The sequence below is a fragment of the Prinia subflava genome, chromosome 24 (assembly GCF_021018805.1).
Source record: "Prinia subflava isolate CZ2003 ecotype Zambia chromosome 24, Cam_Psub_1.2, whole genome shotgun sequence".
NCBI lineage: Eukaryota > Metazoa > Chordata > Aves > Passeriformes > Cisticolidae > Prinia > Prinia subflava.
In genome coordinates this window covers 254,198-278,368 of record NC_086270.1, presented here as the reverse complement: position 1 = coordinate 278,368, position 24,171 = coordinate 254,198, and the positions used below count along the sequence as shown (strand labels likewise).

The 24,171-nt window shown below is 61.6% G+C and overlaps 1 protein-coding gene across 5 annotated transcripts in view; it reads right to left on the bottom strand.

The window, feature by feature from the left end:
- Window positions 1-24,171, bottom strand: part of AHDC1 (AT-hook DNA binding motif containing 1) — a 50,222-nt gene that overhangs the window by 7,200 nt on the left and 18,851 nt on the right. For all 5 annotated transcript variants that reach the window (XM_063419050.1, XM_063419051.1, XM_063419049.1 and 2 more), the window contains 2 exons: window positions 988-1,150; window positions 187-227 (listed from right to left, as the gene is read on the bottom strand). Coding sequence is in view for 2 of the 5 variants with exons in the window: in XM_063419049.1 (XP_063275119.1) it covers window positions 187-227; window positions 988-1,150 (204 nt within the window). In the remaining 3 variants the exon portion in view is untranslated. The remainder of the gene's footprint in view (window positions 1-186; window positions 228-987; window positions 1,151-24,171) is intronic.

Here is a 24,171-nt window from a genome sequence, read left to right as displayed (position 1 = left end):
GATGCCGTCCCCAGCTCAGGAGCAAGGGGCTGGTCCTCCCCACACCAGGACCACTTGTGCCAGACTCCAGCACGGAGCGCTCTGCCAGGTGAAGAGGGGTAGGTGGTTCCCGTGAGGATCTGGGTTTTCCCACCCCACCACAGGAGCAGAGTTTGGGGAGGTCTGAGGACTGGGGCTGGAACTTACCCTCGGCTTTGCTGCTGCTCCTGCTATTGCACTTGAGCTCTCTGCAAAGGAAGGGGTGTGCAGGGTCAGCCCCACACTGGGGGTGGACTCACTTAAGTTCCCACCACCCCTGTGCCAGTCCCTCCACGGGACATACCAGGGGCTGATCCTCCCGAGCCCATCACTGTGGCGTCGGGGCTGCGAGGGGATGGGCAAAGAGGGGGAAGCTGCCTCTGATCTGGGGGACAGAGGGGACAGGTTTAAGCATCCCTACCACCACCACCACCCCCTCCGTGGGGCGGGGGGTGGCGGGGGTCCTTTGGTGGCGCCGCCACTAGGTGTCCCCGGCGAGCCGCGCTCCGGACACACGGGGGGGGTCTTCGCCCGAGGAGGTGGCTCAGCACATCCCACCCCCCGCGCCCCCCGGCTCCCGCGCACACCCCACGCACAGCTGCAACTCCCCCCTCGCTCCGCGGTGACACTGCCCGGTGCCACCCGACCCCTCATCGGGACGCTCCTCTGTGGCGTCTGCCTCAGTTTCCCCTCGCTGCAATGGGGTACAGCGAGGGAGGTGGTGGGGTGGCTCAGGCACTCACGGGTGGGTGCCGGGCACCAGTGCCCACTGAAAAGCCCACCGTGCACTCGGTGGGGGCTGCACCCCCTCTGTTCACTCCAAAATCCCAAACAGGGACGCTGTGCAGAGCCGGGGAGCCTCTCGCCCTGTGTCTCCCCGACAGGGGCGGACAGAACATCAGCAGCAAGATGTGCCGCCAACCCCCCCTTGGTGCCGCACGCCATTTTTAGCGTGAGGCCCCCAAGTACCTGTTTCGGGGGTGTTTGCAGTGCAGGTTCACTCGGAAGCTCCTGCTGTCGCCGTCGCTGCCGGGCTGGCGGGGGCCGGAGCCCTGGGCAGGCGGGAACCACTCGGCTGGCGGGCTGGCACCGTTCTCCAGTGCGAGGGGCTGGCAGGCGACCGAGCTCCCATCTGCTCGAGAGAGACCCCCACACATCAGCCCAGCGTCGTCGTCCACCCTCCCCGGGAGAACCACTTGCCCCAGCTGCCGTGGGTGCCCGCAGGGCTGGGCACACCGTGTGCCACCCGTTAACGCCTCCCCCTTGAAGCCACAGCCCACGGGGACACCCACGCTGTGCCCTTTGCCCCATCACGGGATTCCCAGGGTGGCATTTTGGGGCATGACAACCCTTTTCCCCCCACCGTGTCCACGCCTTGAACGGGGGACTGCCCATACGAAGAGGAGCATCTCCCCACCCGACTGCAGGCACATGTGCATATCCACACAGATGTGCACATTGCACACGCGTGTGCAGAAAGCTCTGGCCCCCAGTCTCCTGCAGGAGGTCCAGGCACCCACAGCCGCTGCCCGTGTGGCACAGGGGTGCACAGCGAAGCCCCTCAGCCCCTCGCAATCCCCCCGTGCCAGCATGTCCGCCTGTTCTCCCTCCCCAGCGCCGCGTGTGAATCCCTGCCGGTTGGCTCCCTCCCCCAGCACACACCCGCAGACACACACACGCAGCCGCTCGGCGTGATCCAGGCTCTTCCCGGTGTCTGGATTAGCGTGACAACTTATCAACAAGGCAGGGAAAGAGAATTCAAACCTGTCAGTCCATCCGCATCCCCCCCTTTCCCCGTCTCCCCGCCAGCCTTTGGGCGCAGCGCTGGCACCGCGGAGATGCGGGCACCTCGGTGTAAAGTTACACCAAGGGCTATGTGGAGCAGGAAAATATGTGCTAGAAAGACCGGTCTCGTCTCTGCTGAGGCTGCTGGTGTGCCCAGGGAGCTGTCGGAGGGGAGGCAGGCAGGAAGGAAACAAACGGGAGTTTTTCCAGAACAGCCGCCGAGAGCTGGTCCCCGCTGCGCACGCTGCGCGCGGCTCGACGGGAGGTTCGGGGTGTCGGGGGTGTCGGGGTGCAGCCCCCAGCTCTGCGCCGCCGTCCCCCGGTGTGTCCGTGCTTTGGCAAAAACTGCGGGATGTCCGTGGGGTCCCCACCGCGGTGTGCGGGGCCTCTGGACACGCCACCGCCCATGTTCTGCGTGTTCTTCACTGCCCTCGTTCATACCCGGTGCGCACCCCCGGTGCCGCAGGCGCTGGGCACAAGCCGCGGCTCTTACCCACAGCACCGGTGTCCGGCTCCTGCCCTCGGCCCCACGGGGCCCGCGTGTCCCGTGACACGCGGAGGACACTCCCTGCGCCGGGACTCCGCCCTCGCCCTGTGCAAACCACCCTCCACGGCGGGGACCACCTGCACCCCCCAAAACACCGCGGGGTGGGCAGCACCCGCCATTCCCCCGCCCCGCACGGCGTGGGGCGCGGGTGGGAGCCCGGCCGCGGGCGGGGGGGCAGCGGGGCGCACCGGGATGTTCGCCGCGCCGCCGCGCTCACTTTCACCTCCCCGCTCAGCCCCAGGCAGCCGCCACATGTTTCCCATTAGGCTCTCCGGACCTCGCCATTCCTGGCTTCCTCGCCAGGGGTAGGGCCTTTTTTTTTTTTTTTTTTTTTTTTTTTTTTTTTTTCCCTTTTTTTTTGAAAAAAATTCTTTTAATTTTTTTTTTCCTCACTGGTTACAAAACACCAGCCGAGACCACACAAGCGAGAAGGGACGGAGGGAGAAGGAGAGATAGAGATGGGCGCCGCGGGCGGGGGAGAGCCGGCCAGACCGGGTGCTGCGGCGGGGCCGGGGGGGTGAGGATGAAGAGCGGGGGGATGAAGCGGGCGAGATTGCAGTCACCTCCGCTTCCCACCTCCTGACCCCGCAGCCCTGCAAAGATAACAGCCCCCGAAGACTGCTGACTCGCCTCGCAGAAATCCAATATCCTCGCCTGGTGAACTAATCGACTACCTGGGCTCCCACCTCCCCTGCCCGGGCTTAATCCTGCTGCTGCAAAGCTTTAATTAGTTTAACGGTTTCAGGCTTGACGGAGGTTGGCGGCGAGAGGAATCAGAATCGTGGAATGGTTTGGGTTGGAAGGGACCTTAAGGCTCATCTCCTTCCAGCCCCCTGCCATTGGCAGGGAGATCTTCCACTAGACCAGGTTGCTCCAAGCCCTGTCTAACCTGGCAGAATGTTCCCCCCCACCTCCCCCACTCCATCCAGACAAGGTCCCTCTTTGGTCGGAAGGGTGCCGTGGGGTGGCAGCATGAGTGTACAGGAGGCTGCAGACGCCCCCGAGCCCCCCTAAGCTCCCCGAGGCTGCTGGCGCGCAGCCCCGACCCGCAGCGCTGGCACAGGGCGGGCACGGAGGGGCCGTCCTGGCACTGGCGTGGCAGCGGGGGGATGGAGGGATGGCCCCGCAGGACACGGACGTGGTTTGGTGCCCGGCTCCGAGGCCACCCAGACGTCAGGGTGGGGCCGGAGATGCCACCGGGAGACAGGGAGGCGGCAGGGACACAGCCGCCACACAGATGGGGACACGCTGGCCCGACGCCTCCTACCCCGCCGGGGCGCCGTGCCCAGCCGCCCGCGGCGGCAGCAGCGGGGACGGGGTGTCCTCCTTATTGCCCTCCCCCATTGCCTCGGGGCTCCTTGGGCACCGCGGGGCGCTGCGAAGGTTTGGGCTGGCCCTAAGTACCCCCACATGGGCGCAGGGGCGTCTCCGGTTCCGGCTGCCACCCGTGTCCTGTGTGCACAGCTGGCCTTCCATTGCAGGGATGCCCTACTTGCCCCCCCGTCCCCCCAGGTGGCATCGGGGGTGCCCCACTCGTGTCGCACACGGGGACGCCGTGGCGGTGCCTCTCGCACACTCACCCCCCTCACACCATGGTGGTTTTCCTCCCCTGTTCCCGCGCATCTGGGGCACCACGGGGGTGCAACTCCTCTGCGCAACCCCCCTCACACACCCCTGGGGCATCGGGGAGCTTGTCGCCTCTGCGCCCTGACCCTCGCACCCCCCTGGTCCCCTCCCAGGCGCCCCCAACCCCCGCCCCACCAGTTCCCCCCAGCCCGTCCTGAGCCTGCTGACACCAATGGAAAATCCCCTCCAGTGACAGCTTCCTGGCAGGCGCTCGCCGAGGGTTTCCGTGTTCTCCAGCCAGCCCCCAGTGGCCACCTCCTCCCTGAGCCACGCGGGGGGTCCCTCCGCCTTCACCCCCTTCGCGGCGACTTCCACATCCCCTCTAATTCAGCATCACAGACCCCAAAGCGCCCGAGTCCTGCTGCCTCCTCCTCCCCACACCTCATTCCCTGCCAGCACCCTGCCCTCCTCTGAAGTGGGGCACCCATCCGCACCAGGGGTGTTTGAGGTCCTCTCTGGGTACCCCTGGCAGCTCCCAGAGCACCCACCCACCTTGGGGACCCACCACCCTGTAACTGGGAGCAGGGCAAAAGCCGGGGGTTCGGAAGGGTGGGCACAGATGGGTGCTGGGGCACACAGTGCCTGCAGGCAGCCCTGACCCTTCCTTCATTTGTCACCCCATGGCTGGAGCCCCGCTGTCACATCCCCCCTGCTGTCACCATGTCCCCCCGCTGCCCTGACTCCTCTGCCATGCTCTTAATTAGGAGATGGAGCAGATGGCGCCTGGGTTTCATCTTAGGTAACGGGTCCAGATGAGCTGCTTGGCCGCCAGTTCCCTTTGTGGGGCTATCAGAGGTTTTTTTGGGGTACCCCCAAGCAGGGAGCTGGTGAGGGGACATGTCTCTCCAACACGCTGCAGGGACAGCACTGCCAGGAAGGGGTTGGCTGGCATGTGGGGCAAACATACCTGGGTTCTGCCCTCTCACATCATCCCAGGGTATCACATCCCCAGGGCAGGCTCCCTGGCACTGGGAGGGAGGGTCTAGGACCACTGGGTGATAAACAAGGGATGCCAAAGATCTTGATACCTCCTCATAACCCAGAGCTGTAGGAAGGTGGCTGGGTGCCTGCAATTCCCTACATTTCCCTGCAATTCCCCTGGTCCTGGCAACAGGGACACCCCCATGCTGTTGGGGACAGAGCTGAGTCAGGGGATGTGGCCCTTCTCCTGGGCCTGGCTCTGGATGTGCCACTGCCACTGGGGTCTCCTTTAGCACAGCCCCCACCTGGCTGGTGGCATCCTCCAGGCCTGGGGGTCCTGGAGCCAGTGGAACCCTTGGTAGGTTCAGCCCTTAACACCAGAATGCGGCACAGTGCCCTTGAGGTGGGCAGGAGAGGGGATGCCTGCTCAGGCCCCTATTCCTGCTGCTGCAAGAAACCATCTCCCCTGCAAGGACCATCTCCCTCAGGAGAAATAATCCATCCTGAAACGACCATCGCCCCTGCAAGGACCTTGTTGCCTTCAAGCACATCTTCCCCACAAGGACCATCTCTCCTGCCATGACCATCTTCCCTGCAAGGATCATCTTGCCCACAGGAAACCGTCTCCGCTGCAAGGACCATCTCCCCCTTAATGACCATTTCCCCTTCAATGACTATTACCCCTCAAAGACCATCTCCCTGTAACGCCCATCTCCCCACAACAAACCCCCCTCCGGCCACCATTTTGCCCCACAATCATCCCCCCAGTCAAGAGCCCTTCTCTCGTGCAAGGACCCTCCCCTACCACCCCACAGACGTGCGTACCCCACTGCCTCCGGATACTGGTGACCCCGGTGGCACTGCCCAGCACGGATGCAGCCCCCAACCCCCTTGGTCGTGGAGGGGTCTGAGCCCCCTCCCTGGCTTGGGGGGGCTCGAGAGGGCTGGGGAACGGCTCGACAGATGGACCACAGCGATGGTGGCACCTCGGCCGGCTGGAGCCCAGCGCCGCAGTTCAGAGCTAGCAGGGAAACGGGCTAAATTTAGCTCTTCCCTCGGTGCCAGCTTTGTTCCCCCGCCCCGTCGAGCCGGCGCGGGAGGCGAGCAGTCTCCGGGCCCCCTCCTCTGCCCTCTCCCTGCCTGCGGGACACATCGGTACCCCTCCCTCGGGGTGCCAGCTCGGGGTACCAGGCGCTCCCCAGGGTGCCGGGTGTGTTTGCCCGCGGGTCTCCGTGTGCCGGCTGCTCCCGGCGGTGCCCGGCGTGCTGTGCCCCGGCGAGGGGAGCGCACCCCAGGGCCCCCGCAGTGTGCTGGCAGCCCTGAGGCTGCGCAGATGGTCGCGGCCCCCCTCCCCGGGCTCCCTGTTATAGCCACAGCATGAGTCACAGCCCCGGTGTGTCCCTGCCCAGCGCCGGCCACGCCGGGTCATGTAACACCCGCGGCCGCGCTGGCGCGGAGGGGGCTCCGCTGGCTGCCCACGCCTCCCCCAGCCCCCAGCACCGGCACCCTGGGCGGCTGCACAGCCCCCGACACCCTGCTGGAGGCCCCTGGGGGGGTCACAGCGGCGACGCCCGGCTCCCCCCGCTCCCCACCGGTGCGCTGCGGGTTAACGCCAAGCGGAGCCGGGATCCTGCGAGGCCAGTAACATTTGGAAGGCGCCAGATGGACGCGTGCCCATGCCGAGGGCTCGCTCGGCACAGCCATGCTCCCCCGGCGCTGGGGCTGGGGGGCTGCCCAGGGCAGCAAAGGGGCGCCCGCCGGGATGGGAGGGTGCTGACACTGCGCCCACCGGGGTCCTGGGACCGCCGGTGCCCACCCACACCCCATGCCGGGCACCAGCGCCGCCCGCTCGCAGCCCCACCACGCAGGCAATGGGGTGACAGGGTCCAGGTGCTGACACCGCGCCGGGGCGTCCAGGTGGGGACCGAGGGGGGGGTCTGGGTGGGGGGAGAGCAGCCAGTTGCCTCCCTTGGCCAATTTTAGAAACTGGCTGGACAAGAAAAGCAGAATGAACCGGGCAGGATTAACAGCCGTGCTGGTGTCAGGGTGGGTTTTTTCCTTTTTTTTTTTTTTTTTTTTTTTTTTTTTTTTTTTTTTTTTTTTTGTGGGAGGCATACACGAGTTGAGCGGAAACTCCTGGCTGTGGATCCTGTTTCCTGGGAGATGCGGCCGGCTGGGGCCGAGCTGGGGTGTGGGAGCCACTGGGGACAATGCCAGTGCTGGCGTGATGGGGCAGGGGTGTGGGGAGGCGGGACCAACCCCTGCCCCATCACGCCGGCAGCCTGGCATCCCCAAATATGTGGGCATGGAGGTGGTGCAGCCACTAACAGGTCTGAATGTGCACAAGATGGTTGTGCACATGCAGGTGTGTGCACAGGTACATGCACGGTGGGAGGATTTGCACACACGTGTGCAGACAGGCCTCATACAGGTGCACCCACACAGCCCTACAGTGATGTGGGTGCACATACAGGCACAGGAACATGTGTGGGCACCAACGGGTGGGTCACACATGTGACAAGCACGTACAGGTACACACAGGTACAGGAACATGCATAGGCACTGGTGAGTGCACTGATGGGTGCACACCTGTGTTACAGGTACACAGACAGGTGTGTGAGCACCTGGAGGTGTGGCACTCACCTCTGTGGGCACACAGGATCACACCTACTTGGAGGTACAAGGCCCCATGGCAGCATGCACAAGCTCCAGAGACCCCCAGGCACCCAAAACACCTGGACAGCACTGCAGACCCCAACCCATTCCGTTGTGGTGGCAGTGGAAGCCACTGGGGTTTGACCCCAAAACACAATTCACCCTCTCCCTTGAGAGGGCACGGTGGTCCACCAAAAGCTGGGGGTGTGAAGAAGGGGTCTGCCAGTGCCTTGCACTGGGGACATGGATAGCGACAGGGAAGCTGAGGCAGGAGCAGGGTGGGCAGTGCCCAGGGTGCTGATGGAAATAGGGAACTGCAGCCAACTATTCCAGAGGACCCAGGCATCCTGTAGTGCCCCAGGCTCAGCTCCCACCCAGCTGCCCTCCATCTCCGGTTACACCATGGCTCAGGCTCCCCAGGGATGGGGATTGGAGCACCCAGGTCTCCCTGCACCCACCCACGCTGCACTGGCACCACCGACCCCTCGCAGCACACACCTATAGACACACCAATGTTTGCTCTCCCCCCTCGCCGGGGAGCTTTCCATTAAAATTGGAAGAACACAACTTGCCGGCAGAGCCCCGGCGCGGATCGTACACAGCCTGTCACTCACACATCACTTTGTAGATGCCCATAAATTGCTTCATTACCTCTTCTAATTGAGGAGAACGCAGCTGCTGTGGGGCGGTGACGGAGCGCCTTCCCTTTGAAGGATGCCTCGCTCGCCAAAGACGGGTCCGGCAGAGCTGCAGAGCCCCACCAACATCCCAATGATAGTAATAATAGTAATAATAACCATAATGACAGTATCCAAGCAAAATCCCCCAGAAAAGGGCAATGGGGCTCACATGTGATGGAGCCTGCTTGAGGGAGGGGGCTGAGGGGCTTGGTGGCCCTATACTGGTGGGGAAACTGAGGCACAAGGAAGGATGCACCATGCACAGGGAAAGGGCGGGCTTGGAAACCCCTGCCTCACACTGGCACCCTGAAAGGGGAAGATGGTGGTGACAACATTTAGGGAAAACCCAAACACAGAGGACTGAGCATCTCCCTACCCGCAGATTTGGGGGGCCAGGAGAATGCACAGCACCACCCAAAACTCCCTGGAGAACTTCCCACCCTGCTCAAGGGCTTTATTCTCCCATCTTCACCGGCACGACGCCAGGGGTCCTGCCACCCTCTGGTGCCCTCGTCCCCTGTGCCCCATCCCCGTGAGGGCCCCCCGTCTTTGTCTGGCGGCGGCGGGCGGCTGCGGCTGGGCTCGGTCCCCTTGCAGGATACTGCAGAAGGATTTACTGTATTGCAGCTTGTGCTGGCTGCAGCCCAGCGCACAATAGATTAGCTGTAGCCCAGGGCAGCACGTTGCGGGGGAAGGAAGGTGGGATTCATCCGGCTGCAGATTGCAGGGCATTTGCTGCAGTATCCTGCAGGATCCGGACACTCGCTCCGGACACCCCATCACCCTCCTCCAGCCTGGCAGAGGGACCTCGAGGGACTCATGCAGCCCCCTCCTCATCCCCTCCACCAAATTTTATGGCAGGGATGTTTCTCGTGGCCACATGGGCTGGGGGACACCCTGCTTGTTCCCCATCCCCATCTGGAGGTCCGGAGGGTCTGCAGTTCCGATGGCACACAGGTGCTGCAGGGGACACCGGGGCCCCCCTCGCTGGGTGTGACAGCACAAAGCTGGTGCAGGGAGGGAGCCAGGGACTGCAAGCAGCACTAATTGATCGCGATTAATTCAGCTCCTACCTCCTCGGGTGGCAGGAGAGATGCTGAGACACAAGCGCAGCCCACAGAGCTCCCCAAACAGGCTCTGCTCTCCCCCGTGCCCACCCCTTCTCCCCCCGGGGGACCCACGCTGCTGGTCCCTGCGGGTGTGGGGGTCTCTGGTGGGTGTCCAGCTCCTGCTTCTGCCTTAGAGGTGCTGGGGATGTGTCCTTGGTGTGGACCCAGGTTCCTGGCGTGCTGTTCGAGGGTGAGGGTCCTGCTAGCACACCACCCTCTCCCCCTGAGATGCAGGGATGGCACACAGGGAGATGATACTCAGGTGATGGCACAAGGGAGCAGATGGGCCAGGGGTCACTGATGGCCTCATGGAGATACTGTGACATCTTCAGCAGTGTTACCAGCCAGTGGGTGCAAACCAGGGGACACAGGACTGCTGCTGCCACCTCCTCCAGTACCCAGATGCCACCCCACTGGGGATATCGGGCACCCTGTGGGCACCCCGCAGGCGCCGCGGGTAGGGGGGCTGGTGCTGCGGGCGGGGGAACCCCGGTGACCGTCTGGATTTGGAGGGGAGTTTGGAGCCTGCGGATTCCGGCTCCATAATCCTACGTGGGATGCAGTTTCCACAGCAACAGCGGGTCAGAGGGCAGCGAGGGGAGCCGGCTGCTCCGCTTGGGATTGCAATCCTGCTGCCGCTGCCGAACGCCGCCGGGCGCGGTGTCGGGGCGCGGTGTCGGGGCGCCGTGTCGGGGCGCGGTGCCGGCTGGACCACGGCAGGGCCACGGTGGCGAAGGCAGCGGCAGAAAGGGGCCGCGTGGGGCGCGGGGGCGGCCGGGCTGGTGCTGCCGGGGAGGCGGCAGAGGCTCAGTGTGGCGTTGTCAGCAAAGATGTCACTAATTGTCTGCAGGAGCAGCAAACTCTCGTTAACCCTTGGGCAGCCGGCGGCGGGAGCGCTGGCGGGGCCGGGGGCACCCGGGCACCGGCTGCCGAGTGCCCTGGGGTTGTCCCACCTCTGCCACCGCCCCGCTTGCACTGCTCTGGGCGACTCACTGCACCCACCTTCCCACCGCGTGGCTGCTGGGACACCAGCACGTCCCAGTTGGTGACTGTGGGCAGCCCACTTGTCCCATGGGCTCTGGCTTTGTCCCACTGCCTGTGGTCATGCCAGCACTTGGGCAAGCAGAAGCACAGAGGCAGATGCTGTGCCAGGGTCATCTCCATCCCCAGCCACTTCCATCCAAAGCTGCCTCCACCCCTGGTCACCTGCATCCCTGGCCACTTCCATTCCTCATCACCTCCTCCACCTCCATCCAGCTTTACGCCCAGCCACTGTCCCCACAGGCACACCCAGTGGGAGCAGTGGGGTACACAGGGGTACCCAGCACCTACACCATGGTCACCACCCAACTCATACCACACTCCACACCTCACCACGGCTCCATCCTCATGGGAAAAGGACACATGACCCCACGGAGACGTTTGGGCACAAGGCATGAGCACCCACCCTACTCTGGGAGCTTTGGCCAGGGCTGGCAGAGGTATAAGCACCGGGGAAGAAATGGCTTTTCCACCTCTCAGCCAGCTCCAGGTACACCTGGGAGCGCTGCCGGGAAGCGCTGACGTCGGCAGGAGCGGGTGGGGGCGGCGGGAGGAGGCCGGGCTGGGGCCGCTGGAGCGGGGTCAGCAGAAAGCCTCGGGCTCCGCTCGCCCCTGCCAGCCGCTCCACGGACCTTTTGTTCCCATTCAGCACCTTTCCCAGCACCTCCTGACTCTCAGGGCTCCTATCCGGGGGGCCAGGGCAGGGGTGCCCTCCCACACTGTGGATTTTGGTGAGCAGGATGTGCCCAGCGTGGCTCATGACCCAGGGACCCAAACGATGATGGGGACGTGAGCACATCCAGCCCCAAGGTGGTGACTGGAGGAAGCTGTGGGGGCTCTGTGTGGGGGATCTGAACACAGACCTAAAAACCTGACCCCCACCTCCCTGACAGCCTTGGGAGGGGTTAAAGGTAGGAAGGCAGCATGGCTCAGCATTCCAGTGTCCCAGAGCAACCCCTGGATCCCCACTGCCGTCCCAAAGTACAGCTAGCCTGGTGAGCCCAGCGAAGGGGATGGATCCTCACAGCACTAGAAAATGGGTACAAAACCATTCCTCCCACTGCAGGCAGCCACTGGGACTGGAAGAATGCAGGGCACAGCCCTCTGCCCCCATTCCTGGTATCCCAACACCCTGGCAGCACACAGGGACTCAGAACTGCTGGCTGAAGCTCATCCTGCATGGTGACAGCACCGGGGACCCCAGGAGAGCCGCCAGCTATTGCCATCCCCCCACAGCTGCCACAGGTGCCTGGGAGGAGCCGGGCTGGGCAGGTCTGGACACGTCCAAGGACTCTCCCAGCCTCCAAGGACTTTCGGCTGGGGTTTTCTGTGAGGGATGCAGGTTTGCAGATCACAACACTCCAGGATTTCTGCTCCATGAGTTCCTTGGACCCACACTCATGTCAGCCTCATGGATGCCCACTGGAGGAAAATCCGTTTGCCAAAGCTCCCAAGGTAGCTCCGTCAGACTGGGACAGCAGCACCCAGCCCAGTATGGCTTACTGCTCCTATGGGGCACCCTGCAGCTGGCACTGGCTCTAAACAGCTCCTCAGTGCAGCATTGCCTGGGGGACCCCTGGTCCCTGACATCTCTTCCATCCTTCCAGCTGGGGTGCAAACACTCCCCTGGATGCAAATTCATCCCACTGCAGGGTGCAAACCCATAGCTGGGTGAACCCCTCCCCTGGATATGAACCTATCCCCAGAAACAAACCCATCCCTGGGTGCAAATTCCCCCCACTACAGGGTGCAAACGCACACCTAGGTGAAAATCCAACCCGGAGTGATAATTTATCCCTAGATGCAAACTCATCCCTGGGCCCAAATCCACCCTGCATGCAAATCCAGCCCCAGGGTGCTGCACTCCATTCCACTGCCTTTCCACCAACACCGTTCTCCTTCCCCTGCTGCCCCAGCCCAGCCCAGTGCAACCCTATCCCCCACCACTGCCACCAGTATCCTGCTGCCAGCCGCGCCCTCCGGATCCGGCAGACAGGTCTCTCCCCCCCAGGCTCCCTGCTCGGTGTCTGGCTGAGCTAAGCGTATTTAGCGCTTTTAATTGTTCTTAATAAATCAATCCCGCCAGCCCCTTAAATCATTTTTGTGGCTTTCCTCGCAGCCGTCCCCGCGGCCGTGCCGGTGTGGAGCCTGCTGTCTGCAGCGCTGCCGGGGAAGATGGCTGGGAAGGGGAGTCGGGATGCACCCGCCCACCCCAGCAGCTGCCCCGCTACTCCTCAGCCCCCCCCGAGCTGCGGGAGGGGGGCTCTGCCTGCCGGGGTAGGGGCCCCATGCCTCAGTTTCCCTCCTGGCATGGGGTGTTTTGGGGATGCACCAGCTGCTTGCCCTCTCCCGGCTGTGTGGGTTCAGTCACCCCACTATCACACATTTTTTGGGGACACTGAGGGACCACAAATCCCTCCTCTCAGGGCCAGGTGCTGTGGGAACAGAGATGGTGACAGTGGATGTCACCCATGTGGCACTGCTGTCCCAGCCTGGTGTGTGGTGGTGCCTGGACAGTTGTGTCTTTTCCTCCGAGCCCCTGGACCCACCGTGGACCCCAGGGACATGCACCATCCCCTGCCCATGCCCAGCCAAGTCCTGAGCCCCTGAGGGCACAGGATGAGGCCAATCCAGCTTGTGACACCCACGTGGGATCAGCACAGGCCCCAGTCCCCTCCTGGTGACTTGCCAAGGCTGGGATGATGCTGACACTCAGGTGGGTGACAAGACTCTTATTTTTTGGGACACTCCATGCACCTACACCATCCCCAACACCCTGCAACATTCCCTGGCACGCTGAGCTCCACCATCCCATCCATCCCACCACCCCACCCCACATCCCATCCATCATTTTCCATGGCAGGAATGAACACCCAACAGTCAGGAGAGTTGCTGGGGGAATGTCACCAAACAGCCCATGCTGGCTTTGGGTGAAAAGCCAGCCTGGCAGGGTGACACCCCAAGCAGGATCAGTGCAGCCCCCAACCCCCTCCAGTGACTTCCTGGGGCTCGGAGCTGCACAGGGGTGATGGTGACACCCAGCTGGATGACAACACTCCTATTTTGGGAGTCGCATTACATACCCCACACCATCCTGAACACCCTGCAGAATCTCCCAGCACACCCAGCCCCACCTCCAGCTCCATCCCACCATCCAGCCGTGCATCCTCATCCATCCTACCAGCCAAGGTGCATCCCACTCCATCACACTACCCTACCCTGCATCCTTCTTCATCCCACCAGCCAGTCCTGCACCATCCCACCACACAACTCCACATCCCATCCATCACTATCCCACCAGCCACTCCAGCCCTGCTGACATTTTTCCTGGGAAGTATGAACACCCAGCACCCAAATGGGATCAGCGTACCCCCCAACCCTCTCCAAGTTCTCAGGGCTCAGAGTTGCACAGGGGTGACAGTGACACCCAACTAGATGGCAATAGTCCTATTTTTGGGGACACACTATTCACCCCACCCCATCACCAACACCCTACAGCATCTCCCAGTACACCCTACCCCACATCCTGCTCCATCCCACCACCCAAACCCACATCCTGAACCATCCTATCACCTAAACCCTCATCCCATCCATCACCCAACCCCACAACCACCATCCCACCAACCACTCCAGCCCTGCTGGCATTTTCCGTGGGAGAGATGAACACCCAACACCCAGGATGGTTGCCGGGGGACATGTCACCGAACAGACTGTGCTGGCTTTGGGCAAAAAACAAACCCGGCAGGGCTTGGAGGGAGAGAGCTAACCTTGACACAGTTGCAGCAGTCACTAATAGCAGGCAATATGCCTGTTCTTGGGGGACTGTTGCAGTTGCTAAGATACTGGCAGCCCTGTGAATGGAAATGGGTCAGTAAACCTGTGGAGAGATAGTGTGACACTGTAACCGGCACAGCTGTTGCAGCCTACATCGAAATCCCACCCTTTCAATATTTATCACTCTCCGCCTTCAGTTCCTTCCTCCCAGCAATTTCTTCCACGTTGGTTTTGCCCGGGGTTGGTGAAATCACCCCGAAGACTTTAATGAGAGGAGAGGTGGTGGAGCAATGGGATGGGGTGGAAAAGGCACAGTGCAGGGGGATGAGGAGAGAAATTAAAGCCCCCACTTTGGGTGGGTGTCTGTCCCCCCCTCCCTGCCCCACTCCATGAGCAGGATGGAGCCAGTTCTTGGAGAGATTTAACAGGAAACAGGCTATAATCCCCCTGGTAGGAAAACGGGTGAAAAGGTCAATTTACTTCTGTCCCTCGTTTAGGCACTGTGGTGAAATTACACACTTGCAGGAGCCGCTGCGCATGGTTGGGAGAGGAGGGAGCAGTACTTGTGTCCATCCTCGGCTGTCTGTGTGTCTGCCCCGCCTGCTGCACGCCCTGAGCCTTCCCAAGGCACCCCGACCGTGAGCAGCATTCATATGGCCCAGGAGCAGCACCCACGAGCCCCACGGCAGCACCCATGTGGCCCCACAAGCGACATCCATTCATCCCAGCATCCCATCCTGTGTCTCGGCACAGGGCAGGCACCCGCGAGGGCTCTGCATGCCCACAGGTGCCCAGTCCTGACCTCAATGCTCCAGCATCTCCCCACGTCCTCCAACACCTCCCCAAATGCTCCCCTAAAATGCTCCAGCACTGCCCCCATGCTCCAAATGTTCCAGCAGTCTCCTTAATGCTCCAGCATTTCTCCAAGTCCTCCAGCATCCATCCAATACTTCAGTATCCCCACCCCAAGTACTCCAACATCCCTCCAGTGTTCCAGCATCCCCCCCAATACTCAGCACCCCCACGACAAATGCTCCTCCAGTGTCTCTGTAAATATTCTAGCATCCGCCCAAACACTCTGGTATCCTCACCCCAAAAGCTCCAGCATTCCCCCAAATACTCCAAAATCTCCCCAGATACTCCAGCATATCCCCAAACATTGCTGCACCCCCAAAAGGCTCCAGCATCCCCTCAACACCAAGCCCTGAAGCCACCACCCCACGCCCCACACTGGGCTCAGCTCCCCGCTGCCTTTGGCACTGCCACAACTCAACTGGGGCGGGAAGGATTGATACTAAGGACCCCTGGGAGTCGGGACACAGCCGCGGGAGGACGCTATGAAGTGTCCCTTGTCCCCTGCCCCCAGCCGCTGTCCAGGTGCAGGGCAGGAGGGGGGTGGCGGCAGGCGGTTGCTGTCCCGCCTCTGGCCGGGACCCTGCTGCAGGGAGGAGGGTGAGAACATCTGGTCGCAGGGAAGAGGGACAAGTCCAGGGAAAAATGCTGAGCTCTTGGAAGAGGCCCTCACTGCTGCGGCTGGGGTGGAACAAGCCCCAGCATCCCTTCTGCGCCCCAGCTGCACCGGAGAGGGGAAACTGAGGCACAGTGGAGCCAGACAGTGCAATGTGGGGTCACGAGGCCATGAGCACGGGGGTCACCCCCAGCTCCCAGGCTGGAGGAGCATCTACTGCAGTTTATAGCCCAGGGTCTGGCATCTGGGGGGCAGCAGGGAAGGGAAGGGAAGGAAAAGGAGGCTGCAGGGTGTGAGGGGAGCAGCGAGATCTCCTCCTCCCAAAGACGCTCCCTGCCACCCCCCCGCAGGTGGCTGGAGCAGAACGGTTGATATGGAGACAGGGAAGCACAGACTGTCTGGGTAAGGTGACATTCGACAGATGCCAGGTTCAGACTCGCTCCAGCCAGTATTCCCACCCCCCCTCACTGCCTGCCTCCAGCCCCCGCGCAAAGGCATGTGCAGGGGGGCGGGCAGGCTGGGCAGGGGCAGATGGGGGAGTGGGGCACCCTGCGATCTGCTGGGAAGTGAAATGCCACCTTGTCCCCATCCTGAGGCACTAGCAGCCTGAGTGTTCCCTGCCAGGGCAGACTTTGAGCCCCTGGACTCCAACCCTGGACTCTGTGGTGCAAGCGAAAGTGCCATGACCCCTGTGAGCACCCACCCAAAATGATGGGGGACCCCGCCCTGTGCCAGGCAGGCACAGCTGGAAGATTTCGGGGACACATCTGGGGAAAGAATTAGCCCCCACTCCCTCCATTGCAAAGAGGGCAATTAGCTGATGATACCTAAGAAGAAATGGCCCAACTTTGGGGGAGCACAGGCTTTGCATCTCCCACCCAGGAAGATTGACACTGGGCATGACACCCCCTTGTCCCTCGATTCATTGCCCAGGGAAGGGTCCCAGGGTGCCAGACCCCCCTCCCTGGGCTGCAGTCCTGTCTCTCTGCATCTCGACAGGGTCCCTTGTGCCCTCTCACCCCTCCAGGCTGGAGATCAAAGGGATGCTGGAGGGATTCCTGGCACGGGAAACCAGATGGAGGAGAGATCCTGCTCCATGCGGGCAGGGAGGGACAGGGCAGCGGCACGGGACAGGCACCCCCCTGTACCCAGAACAAGGCTCATGGTTGCAGTCAAGGCAATGGGGTGATTTGGCAGGGAGGGGGAGGAACAAACACAGTGGGTGCAGCACTGGGTGGGGGGAGCCCCCCTGCACTCTCCTGTCAGATCCCCTCCTGGCAATACTGCAACCCCAGACCCCCAGGAACTGGAATGGCTCCCGGGGTCCATTGAGCAGGATGATGGGGGGCGCCAGCCCACACAAAGCCCCTCCAGCCTCTCCCCGTGCCCCCCGGCTGCTGCTCCCTGACCCCCTGTGTGGGGAGGTTGGAAACTGCTAATGAGCTCGGCCCTTTCCCAGCATCCCGGTCCCGGGTGGCCCTGGCAGGTGTGGGTCACCGCTCACCCCGCCATGGCAGGCACTCCGTGCTCTGGATCGGTGGAAATGGGAGGCGCCTGGTGAGGGGCTGCAAAGCCTTCGGCATCGGCGGGATGGGCTCCAGCACTCACTCGGGCTCTTCTGTCTCCTCCTCATCACCCTCTGTCTCCCAAATATCCCCAGTCTGCTCCTCAGTGATGCTTGGCACAGCCCCAGCTGAGACACGGCAGTAACCTGGGGACACCCTGCACCCCAACACGGGGGGACACAGCCCCTCTCCTCCTTGCCCCCTCCCCTGCATCTTCCACCTTCCTCCTCCTCTCTGCCCTAAAGCCAGACGGATTTCACCGCTCTGCTGAGCTCCAAACTCCACTTCCAGATTTTCAGTGCGACCTTCTGGCTACCTGGATCCGGCTCTGCAAGATGCCCCCTCTGATCCCCCCTCCCCTCCAGCCTCCCAGCATCCCCGGGGGAGCCGGGGCTGGATGCAGCCAGGAGCGGGATGCAGGGGGAAGCTAGGGGTGGCTGAAGAGGAGGAGGAGGAGGAGGGAGAGGTCGGGCTGCACCTGGATGCAAGACCAGCCTCAGGAGGCTTGGGTTGTGTTTAACCCAGCCTGGCCCAGGGAAAAGCAAGAGCATGGTCAGAGAGGGTTTGGCAAACTCGTTGCCAGTGTGGGAGGTGCTGCCGTGGTTCCTGGGGCAGCCTTTGACCTCGCTGCCTACACGGAGGGTCCCCTCAAAGGGCCCCAGCTCTCCGGGGACACCGTTCTGCAGGGCTGTGCTCACTCCCCAGGCTGCTCTTGGCTCCCTGAGCCAGGATCCTGCCTCAAGGGGCAGGCAGGCGTCTGTGGGACCCCTGTGTCTGGCTATCACTGATCACAGATAACCAGAAAGAAGTGAGGAAAGAAGGGAGGAAAGAAGGGAGGAAAGACATAAAACTCCCCAAATACCCCAAACCCCTGTTCAGGCACGAGGCACCATGGAGTATAGAAAAGCAGCAAAAAAAAATCCATGAAAACAGCTGGAAAAAGCCCCACAGCCCCAGGTCACCCCCGTACGCTGCCCCCTGCCCTCACTGCTCTCCCCGCTGGTTATTTCCAGCCCTCTGCATCCCCCTCCTCCTCCTCCTCCCCATTCCCTCCCGGCACCCTGCTCTCCTCCGCTCGCTCTTGCATTCTGGTATTTGGTGTGTTCCTCAGCTGCAGGAAATTCCTGATGCTCTCCATCATGCAGCCTGCGCTTGCATCCCCCGCCCTGCCCGGCTCCCCTCCAAAGGACAGCCATGTGCCGGACAGCCAGCGCCGCCGCCATCGCTCCCCTCCCAAAAACGGGATTTACTTCTCCCTCTTCGCCTTCTCGTTCTCCTTTGTATTTTTTTTCCCTTCAATTATTTTCAACTCTAACCCTGCAAAACACCCCCTCTCCATCTGTGCCAAGGGCTGAGGCCGCCCAGCTCCGGCCATTCCCCTGCCTGGCTTTTCCCTCTTCGTCTTCCTCTCTTCGCGAGACCGCTCCTGATCTTATTTTAATTCGTCTCAGACGGTGTTGGAGTGTTATTTTAAGAGAGAGGATATGCACAGACATTGTGTTTTCTGCTTTTTCCTGGCCCCAAGCCAGGCTCTCTGGGCTGTCAGCTACCCACTGTGTTGCAGTCACGTGTGGGAAGAGGCAGCCAGAGCCAGCCTCACAACTCCTGGTAGCAACATGGAAATCAAGTGTGCACTTTCTTCCCTCTGTATGTGTCTGTATTATTAATAGCGTCTCTCTCTGTGAGTTATCCATAATGTATCTTAATACCTGTCCGTCGGTAAATGATGTATCACGGAGCGTTTGCACCCACGGTTCCGTGCGCCACCGAGGGGGGACAGACGTTGTGGCAGTGCCACCATCACCCCCGAGGTGTGGCATGGGGATGGGGATGGAATCTGGTAGCCATGAGGGGCTCCAGTGTGCCCCAGCCTGCTGGCACCTTGGTGAAATGGGCATGTGGGGAGCAGCGGGGTGCTGCGGGGAGGATGGGGCCAGCTGGCACTGGGATGGCACTGAGCAATCCCTGTCACTGGCCAGGAGGTGCCGGGGGACACCGATGTCCCATGCTGTGGGCACTGACTCTGGCTGCTACAAGCTCACAAAGGAATGGGACATCACACTGCACACCCGAGGGACTGCAGGAGGCCAGTGGGTAGCAGGGAAGGTGCAGGATAGATTAGCATCACATGGCACGGGTTGGATGGATGTGGCAATGGGTTGGATGGATCAGCACAGCACAGAGCTCAGAGCTTGACTTTGCAGGACACAGATGTGTCCCATGAGGCTCCATTTTGGCAGAAACTGCCCAGAGGAGTCCAGGGGGTCCCCAGCCCCGGGAGGCTGAGCAGCATTCCCCCCATGTCACACACTTACACCCAGAATTGGGGCAGCACCCAGGCCCCTGCATGCAATGACAGCTGGTGCTGCCCCTCTCCAGGCTATGGGGTCCCCTGTCCCCTCTGCATCCTAGGGATGGAGACACCAGGACAGGTAAACAACCCGGGACTGGGGTCTTCCCAGTGGTAATCAGTAATACAGAGACCATATATTGATCCATACTGTGCTTATACTCCCATTATACCTATAAAGCACACGTGCATGTAAGAGCATCACACCCATCCCTGTGCACCACCTTGACACACAGATGTGTGCAGGTGTTGTTTGAACTTGCCAGTACGTGGGGCTGCCAGCAACGTCCCCTGCCAGCAGTGTCCCTGCCTGCAGTGTCCCGTTCCCACAGCAGCCCCTGCACATCCCTGCTGGGACCCCATGCCCATCCCCATACACCATGCCCATGGATGCTGCAGCATGCATGGACAGAGGAGCACTCCAACCCCAGGGGGTGCCCAGGCAGGGCAGCCCTGCATCCCGACACACAGTGGGAGCAGCGTGGGTGCCAGCACCCAGCTGAGGTCAAGGGGAGCAGGAATCCAGGAAGGCGAACTGAAGCTCAAAGCTTCACATTTCTGGATTCTGGTTCCCGTTTCTGCTCCTGGCTGTTTCCATGGAAACTGGCGTCGGACCTGGGAAAATAAGGTTAGGGTTTGCAGCGGAGGCCCACTGCCAGCCAGCCTGCCTCTGTGCCCCTCTGGTCTTGCCGCCTCACCAGGGCACATGCCTGGGTACCCCCCATGCCTGCATCCATGTGATGTGCAGGTCTGGGGGTTGAGCTGCATCAGCACCCCCTGGCATCTTCTGGCACTCTCCGTCCTTCTACCTGGTGACCCCTGGGAGCCTGGCACACAGTGGGTAATTTGGGAACTGGGACCACCATGCTGCTCCCTGGCATGCTGGTGAGGGGGGCAAGTTGGCAGTGGCACCCACTGGGCCCACAGCCCTTCCCTGCTACCCCACTCTCTTCCCTGGTGCTCCAATCATGGCACAGCTCAGCCTCCATGGAAACTTCCCAACAATGCATATGTGGCCATGACACCCCACCAGCCCCACTGGGACAGGGGACGCTGAGACTGACCCCACTACTGACGCCCCATTTACAGGTTTTACAAGGACCCAGCCTCAACAGCAACATCGTCCTCCCGTTCCCCAGCTCAGGATCCCCAATTGCTCCAGGGAAGGTGGGGAGCTGGAGGGGGGAAGAGAACCAGGACACGACACCTCGGGGGAGCCGTGAAGACTAATGAATGGAGGCTTTTAAAAAGCACTTTGACTGAGAAGTGCTATAGTAGGAACTAATTATCCCTCCCGCCTGCGCGCACCCTCGCACGCCGGCGCAGCCGCATCCTGCTCCCTCCCGGAGCCACAGCTGCAAAATCGCAGCCAACCCCAGCACCGAGCACCACAGTGGCCACGCCAACCAGCATTGCCCTGGCGTGGCAGAAAATTCCCTCTGAGACTCTGCTGCCCCTCCTGTGCCCCCCATGTGCCTGTGCCCCCCACTTGGCTGCCATGGCCCCCCTGGCAAAGCTGGCAGCAGCAGGCTGGGGGCACACCCCTCCTTGCACCGGGGTTTTGGGGAATGTTTCCTTTTTAATTGAATTCCACCATTTTACAGGTGATGGCAGGTGGCCGGGTAGCCAGTCCCTGTGGATGCTCAGGGATGGACGTGGCACGTGGCACGGTGGGGTGGGTGGCACAGATCCCCGTCCCCTTGCAGCTGTGACTCTGCAGCCCAACCAGTGGAACTAGCCCTTCTCCCTGCTGCCCAGCTCTCAGCAGCAGCCATGGGCAGCTGGGAGAAACAGGGAGATGCCCCAAATGCTCACCCTACTCAACCAAGCAGGTCCCCATGCTGCCAACCTACAGCACCCACGGTTTTGGGGTGGTGGCAGTGGTGCTCCCTGTCCCTCTGCACCCCCGGCGTGGGATCTGGCGCAATCCCATCCTGCCGTCCCAACACTGCTCGCTGCCCCATTTCGCATTCCAGTGTGGGCCGGCCCCACTGCCCTCTCCCACCCCCACCCCGGGCTGCGTTTCAGCTGTTGTTGAACGCTGTCCAGGCTGGATTCATCACAAGAGCCCTCAAGCGGCTGCAAACAAACAGAAAAAACAGGGAGCAGGAGCGCGCAGAGCGATCGATCGGCGCTGGGGGGGCCTGAGGCCCTTTGGCAACGCCAGACCAGCCTCAAATTCCTCACTTGCAAGAGAAAAGGAGCTGGGGATGAGCGGCAGGAAGAGAGGGATGGAAAGCACAACAGCCACCAGCCGCTGGACCGTGGCAGCGAAGCCCCCGAGCATGGTGCTGCGGTGATGGGCACAGAGTGGTGGTGGCTCTCCCCTCCTCACGCAGACGGGCTTGTACTGCTCTGAAACTTCCCTCTTGTGGTTACTGCAGTTAAAAAAGCAAACGGGAGACTTGGGTGCATTAAAAAAGAAATAGGAAATGGCACAAAGGGTGGGACCACCTGCAGGGATGGGGCTTGCTCAGCAGCGGTGGCTCTGGGGTGGGTGTTGGGTCAGGGTGCTCGTCCCTGGGGCAGGAAGAAGGAGAGACCCCTCATTCTGGCACTGCAGAGGGGACCGGGCGTTGGGAACACATGGCATGTGATGTGCAGCTGTGGCCTCAGATCCCAGGGATGGATGGTAACGGCAGGGGAAGCAAATGCCGACACCGCTCGGGTGGGAATTGCCACCACTGGAGCTGTGGGGTCAGATTGCTGCGCCTGGGTTTTTAAGAGGGGCTGGATAATTTTTACCACCACTAACGATCCCATCTGTGCCTGACACGCTCCAGCTCCGAGCCCAGCGTTCCGGCAGGGCTCCCACACCTCCCTGCCAAGCCGCTCCAACTCGCCTCCCCCTGCCTTGACTGCTGACGGCACGGGGCACGGATATGGCCCGTGCACGGTGCTGCTGGCACAGGGGGCAGCCATGCTTCTGGCATCTCCTGGTGCCACCTCTGTACCCATCCATGGTGTTCTGGAGGACTGGGGGTGACAACCACAGGGTGGCCAGTGGGGAGGGGGGGCAGTGGCAGGGATGCTACACAGCCTGGGGGCACAGAGGAGCCTCTCCAGCTTTAAGGATAAATTAGCAGGAGTTTTTTTGGTGGTGGTCCTTTGCAGAGGGACACTTGCTGTCATCCCTGTGCAGAGATGAGGACCCTGGGATGTGCTGGCACCATTTGCCCTCTTCCTGGCTCCAAACAAAGACCTGCTGGAGGATGCTGCTTTTTGGGAAGGGGGTTTGCAGCATCCTGCCTGCAGAACTCCCTGCCAAATCCCATCCAGTCAGGAGCTGAGGAGCACAGCACCAGTGCCTGCAGCACAAGGATCCTCTCCCTGCAATGTCAACCTGCTGCTCCACATCCAAGGCTGCCCTTGGAAAAGCTGTCGGCTGCGCTGGCTGGTTTGCCAAGCCCAGGACAAGCTCTTTAGCTCGACTCTGCCAGAACAGATGCCTGGGCGACTGTAATTCCTCCTAGCATGGATGGAGGGGGGGATGTGCGGAAAAAAACCCAACATCATTAAGCATTGCAGTGGCTGCTCCTCCCTTCCCCAGCATCCACAGTGTCGCAGCCCCACAGAGGGTCCCCCAAAACCTGAGAGGTGAAGCAGGGAGAGGCTGGGTGATGCCAGGAGGGAAGGCAATGCCCGGAGGGAGGATGGTGTGGCGCAGCACATGCTGGAGCTGAACATGGCTCTGCTGCCAGCTGGGGAGGAGAGAGCGACCCGCTGCAAGGACAAGTGGGAAGCGCGAGCTCGGCGTGCCACTGGTGTCCTTGCAAACGCTCGCCTGCTCTGTCTCGAAGCTCCCCACAAAACAACAAGCCCGTTCTCATGGCAATGTCCTCTCCAAAGAGCACAGGGAAAGGAGCACGGTGACATGCTCTGGAGGGGCCATGCTCCTTCTCCCCCCAACACAGCATGGCTGTGGGGCAGGAGCTCCAGCCCGGCCATTGCACTGCTGGAGGAGGCCAGCAGTGTTTCCACATGGATATTTTCTTCCACTGGCTGCAGTTTGGGGCTGCCAAAAGCCAAAGCAAGAATGGAAACATCCCATTTTGTTGGCAAAAATTCAAGCCAGGGTTGGGTTTTTTCTTTGGTTTCGGCTTTTTCCCTTTTTTTGTTCTTGTCTTTGGTTACGAATGGAAATTCCCTGCCATGAAATCATGACGAAACCCCAAACCAAAACACAGCTTGGACGGAAACCTTCACCCAGTTCCCTGTGGATCCCATGTGCGGCTGGTCTCAGGGCTGGGGATCACCCCCACACAGCACTGGGACACGGGACCAAGCCCAGACCCCATCACCAGCCCCAGCCCTGTGTGAGGAGACAGGATGTCATGTTTGGGAATCCCTCCAGAGACCCAATGTGATTCTGGCCTTGGAAGGTACCACTTCCCAGCCCTGCTCTACACCACCTTGCCTTGGTGATGGCACCTGAGAGCTGGCAGCAGGCCTGACAAAGCACAGATTTGTCCAAAGGGAAACTGGCCCTTGTGGCTGGGGCCAAGCAGGGATGAGGACTGGGGTACCAGTGTCTCCAAGCATGTCATTTAGAGCAGTGTTTGCTCCCAGGAAGGTGCTTTGCATTTGCTGGGAATGGCCTCATCCAGCCCATACCAGGGAGTCCGGATGTGG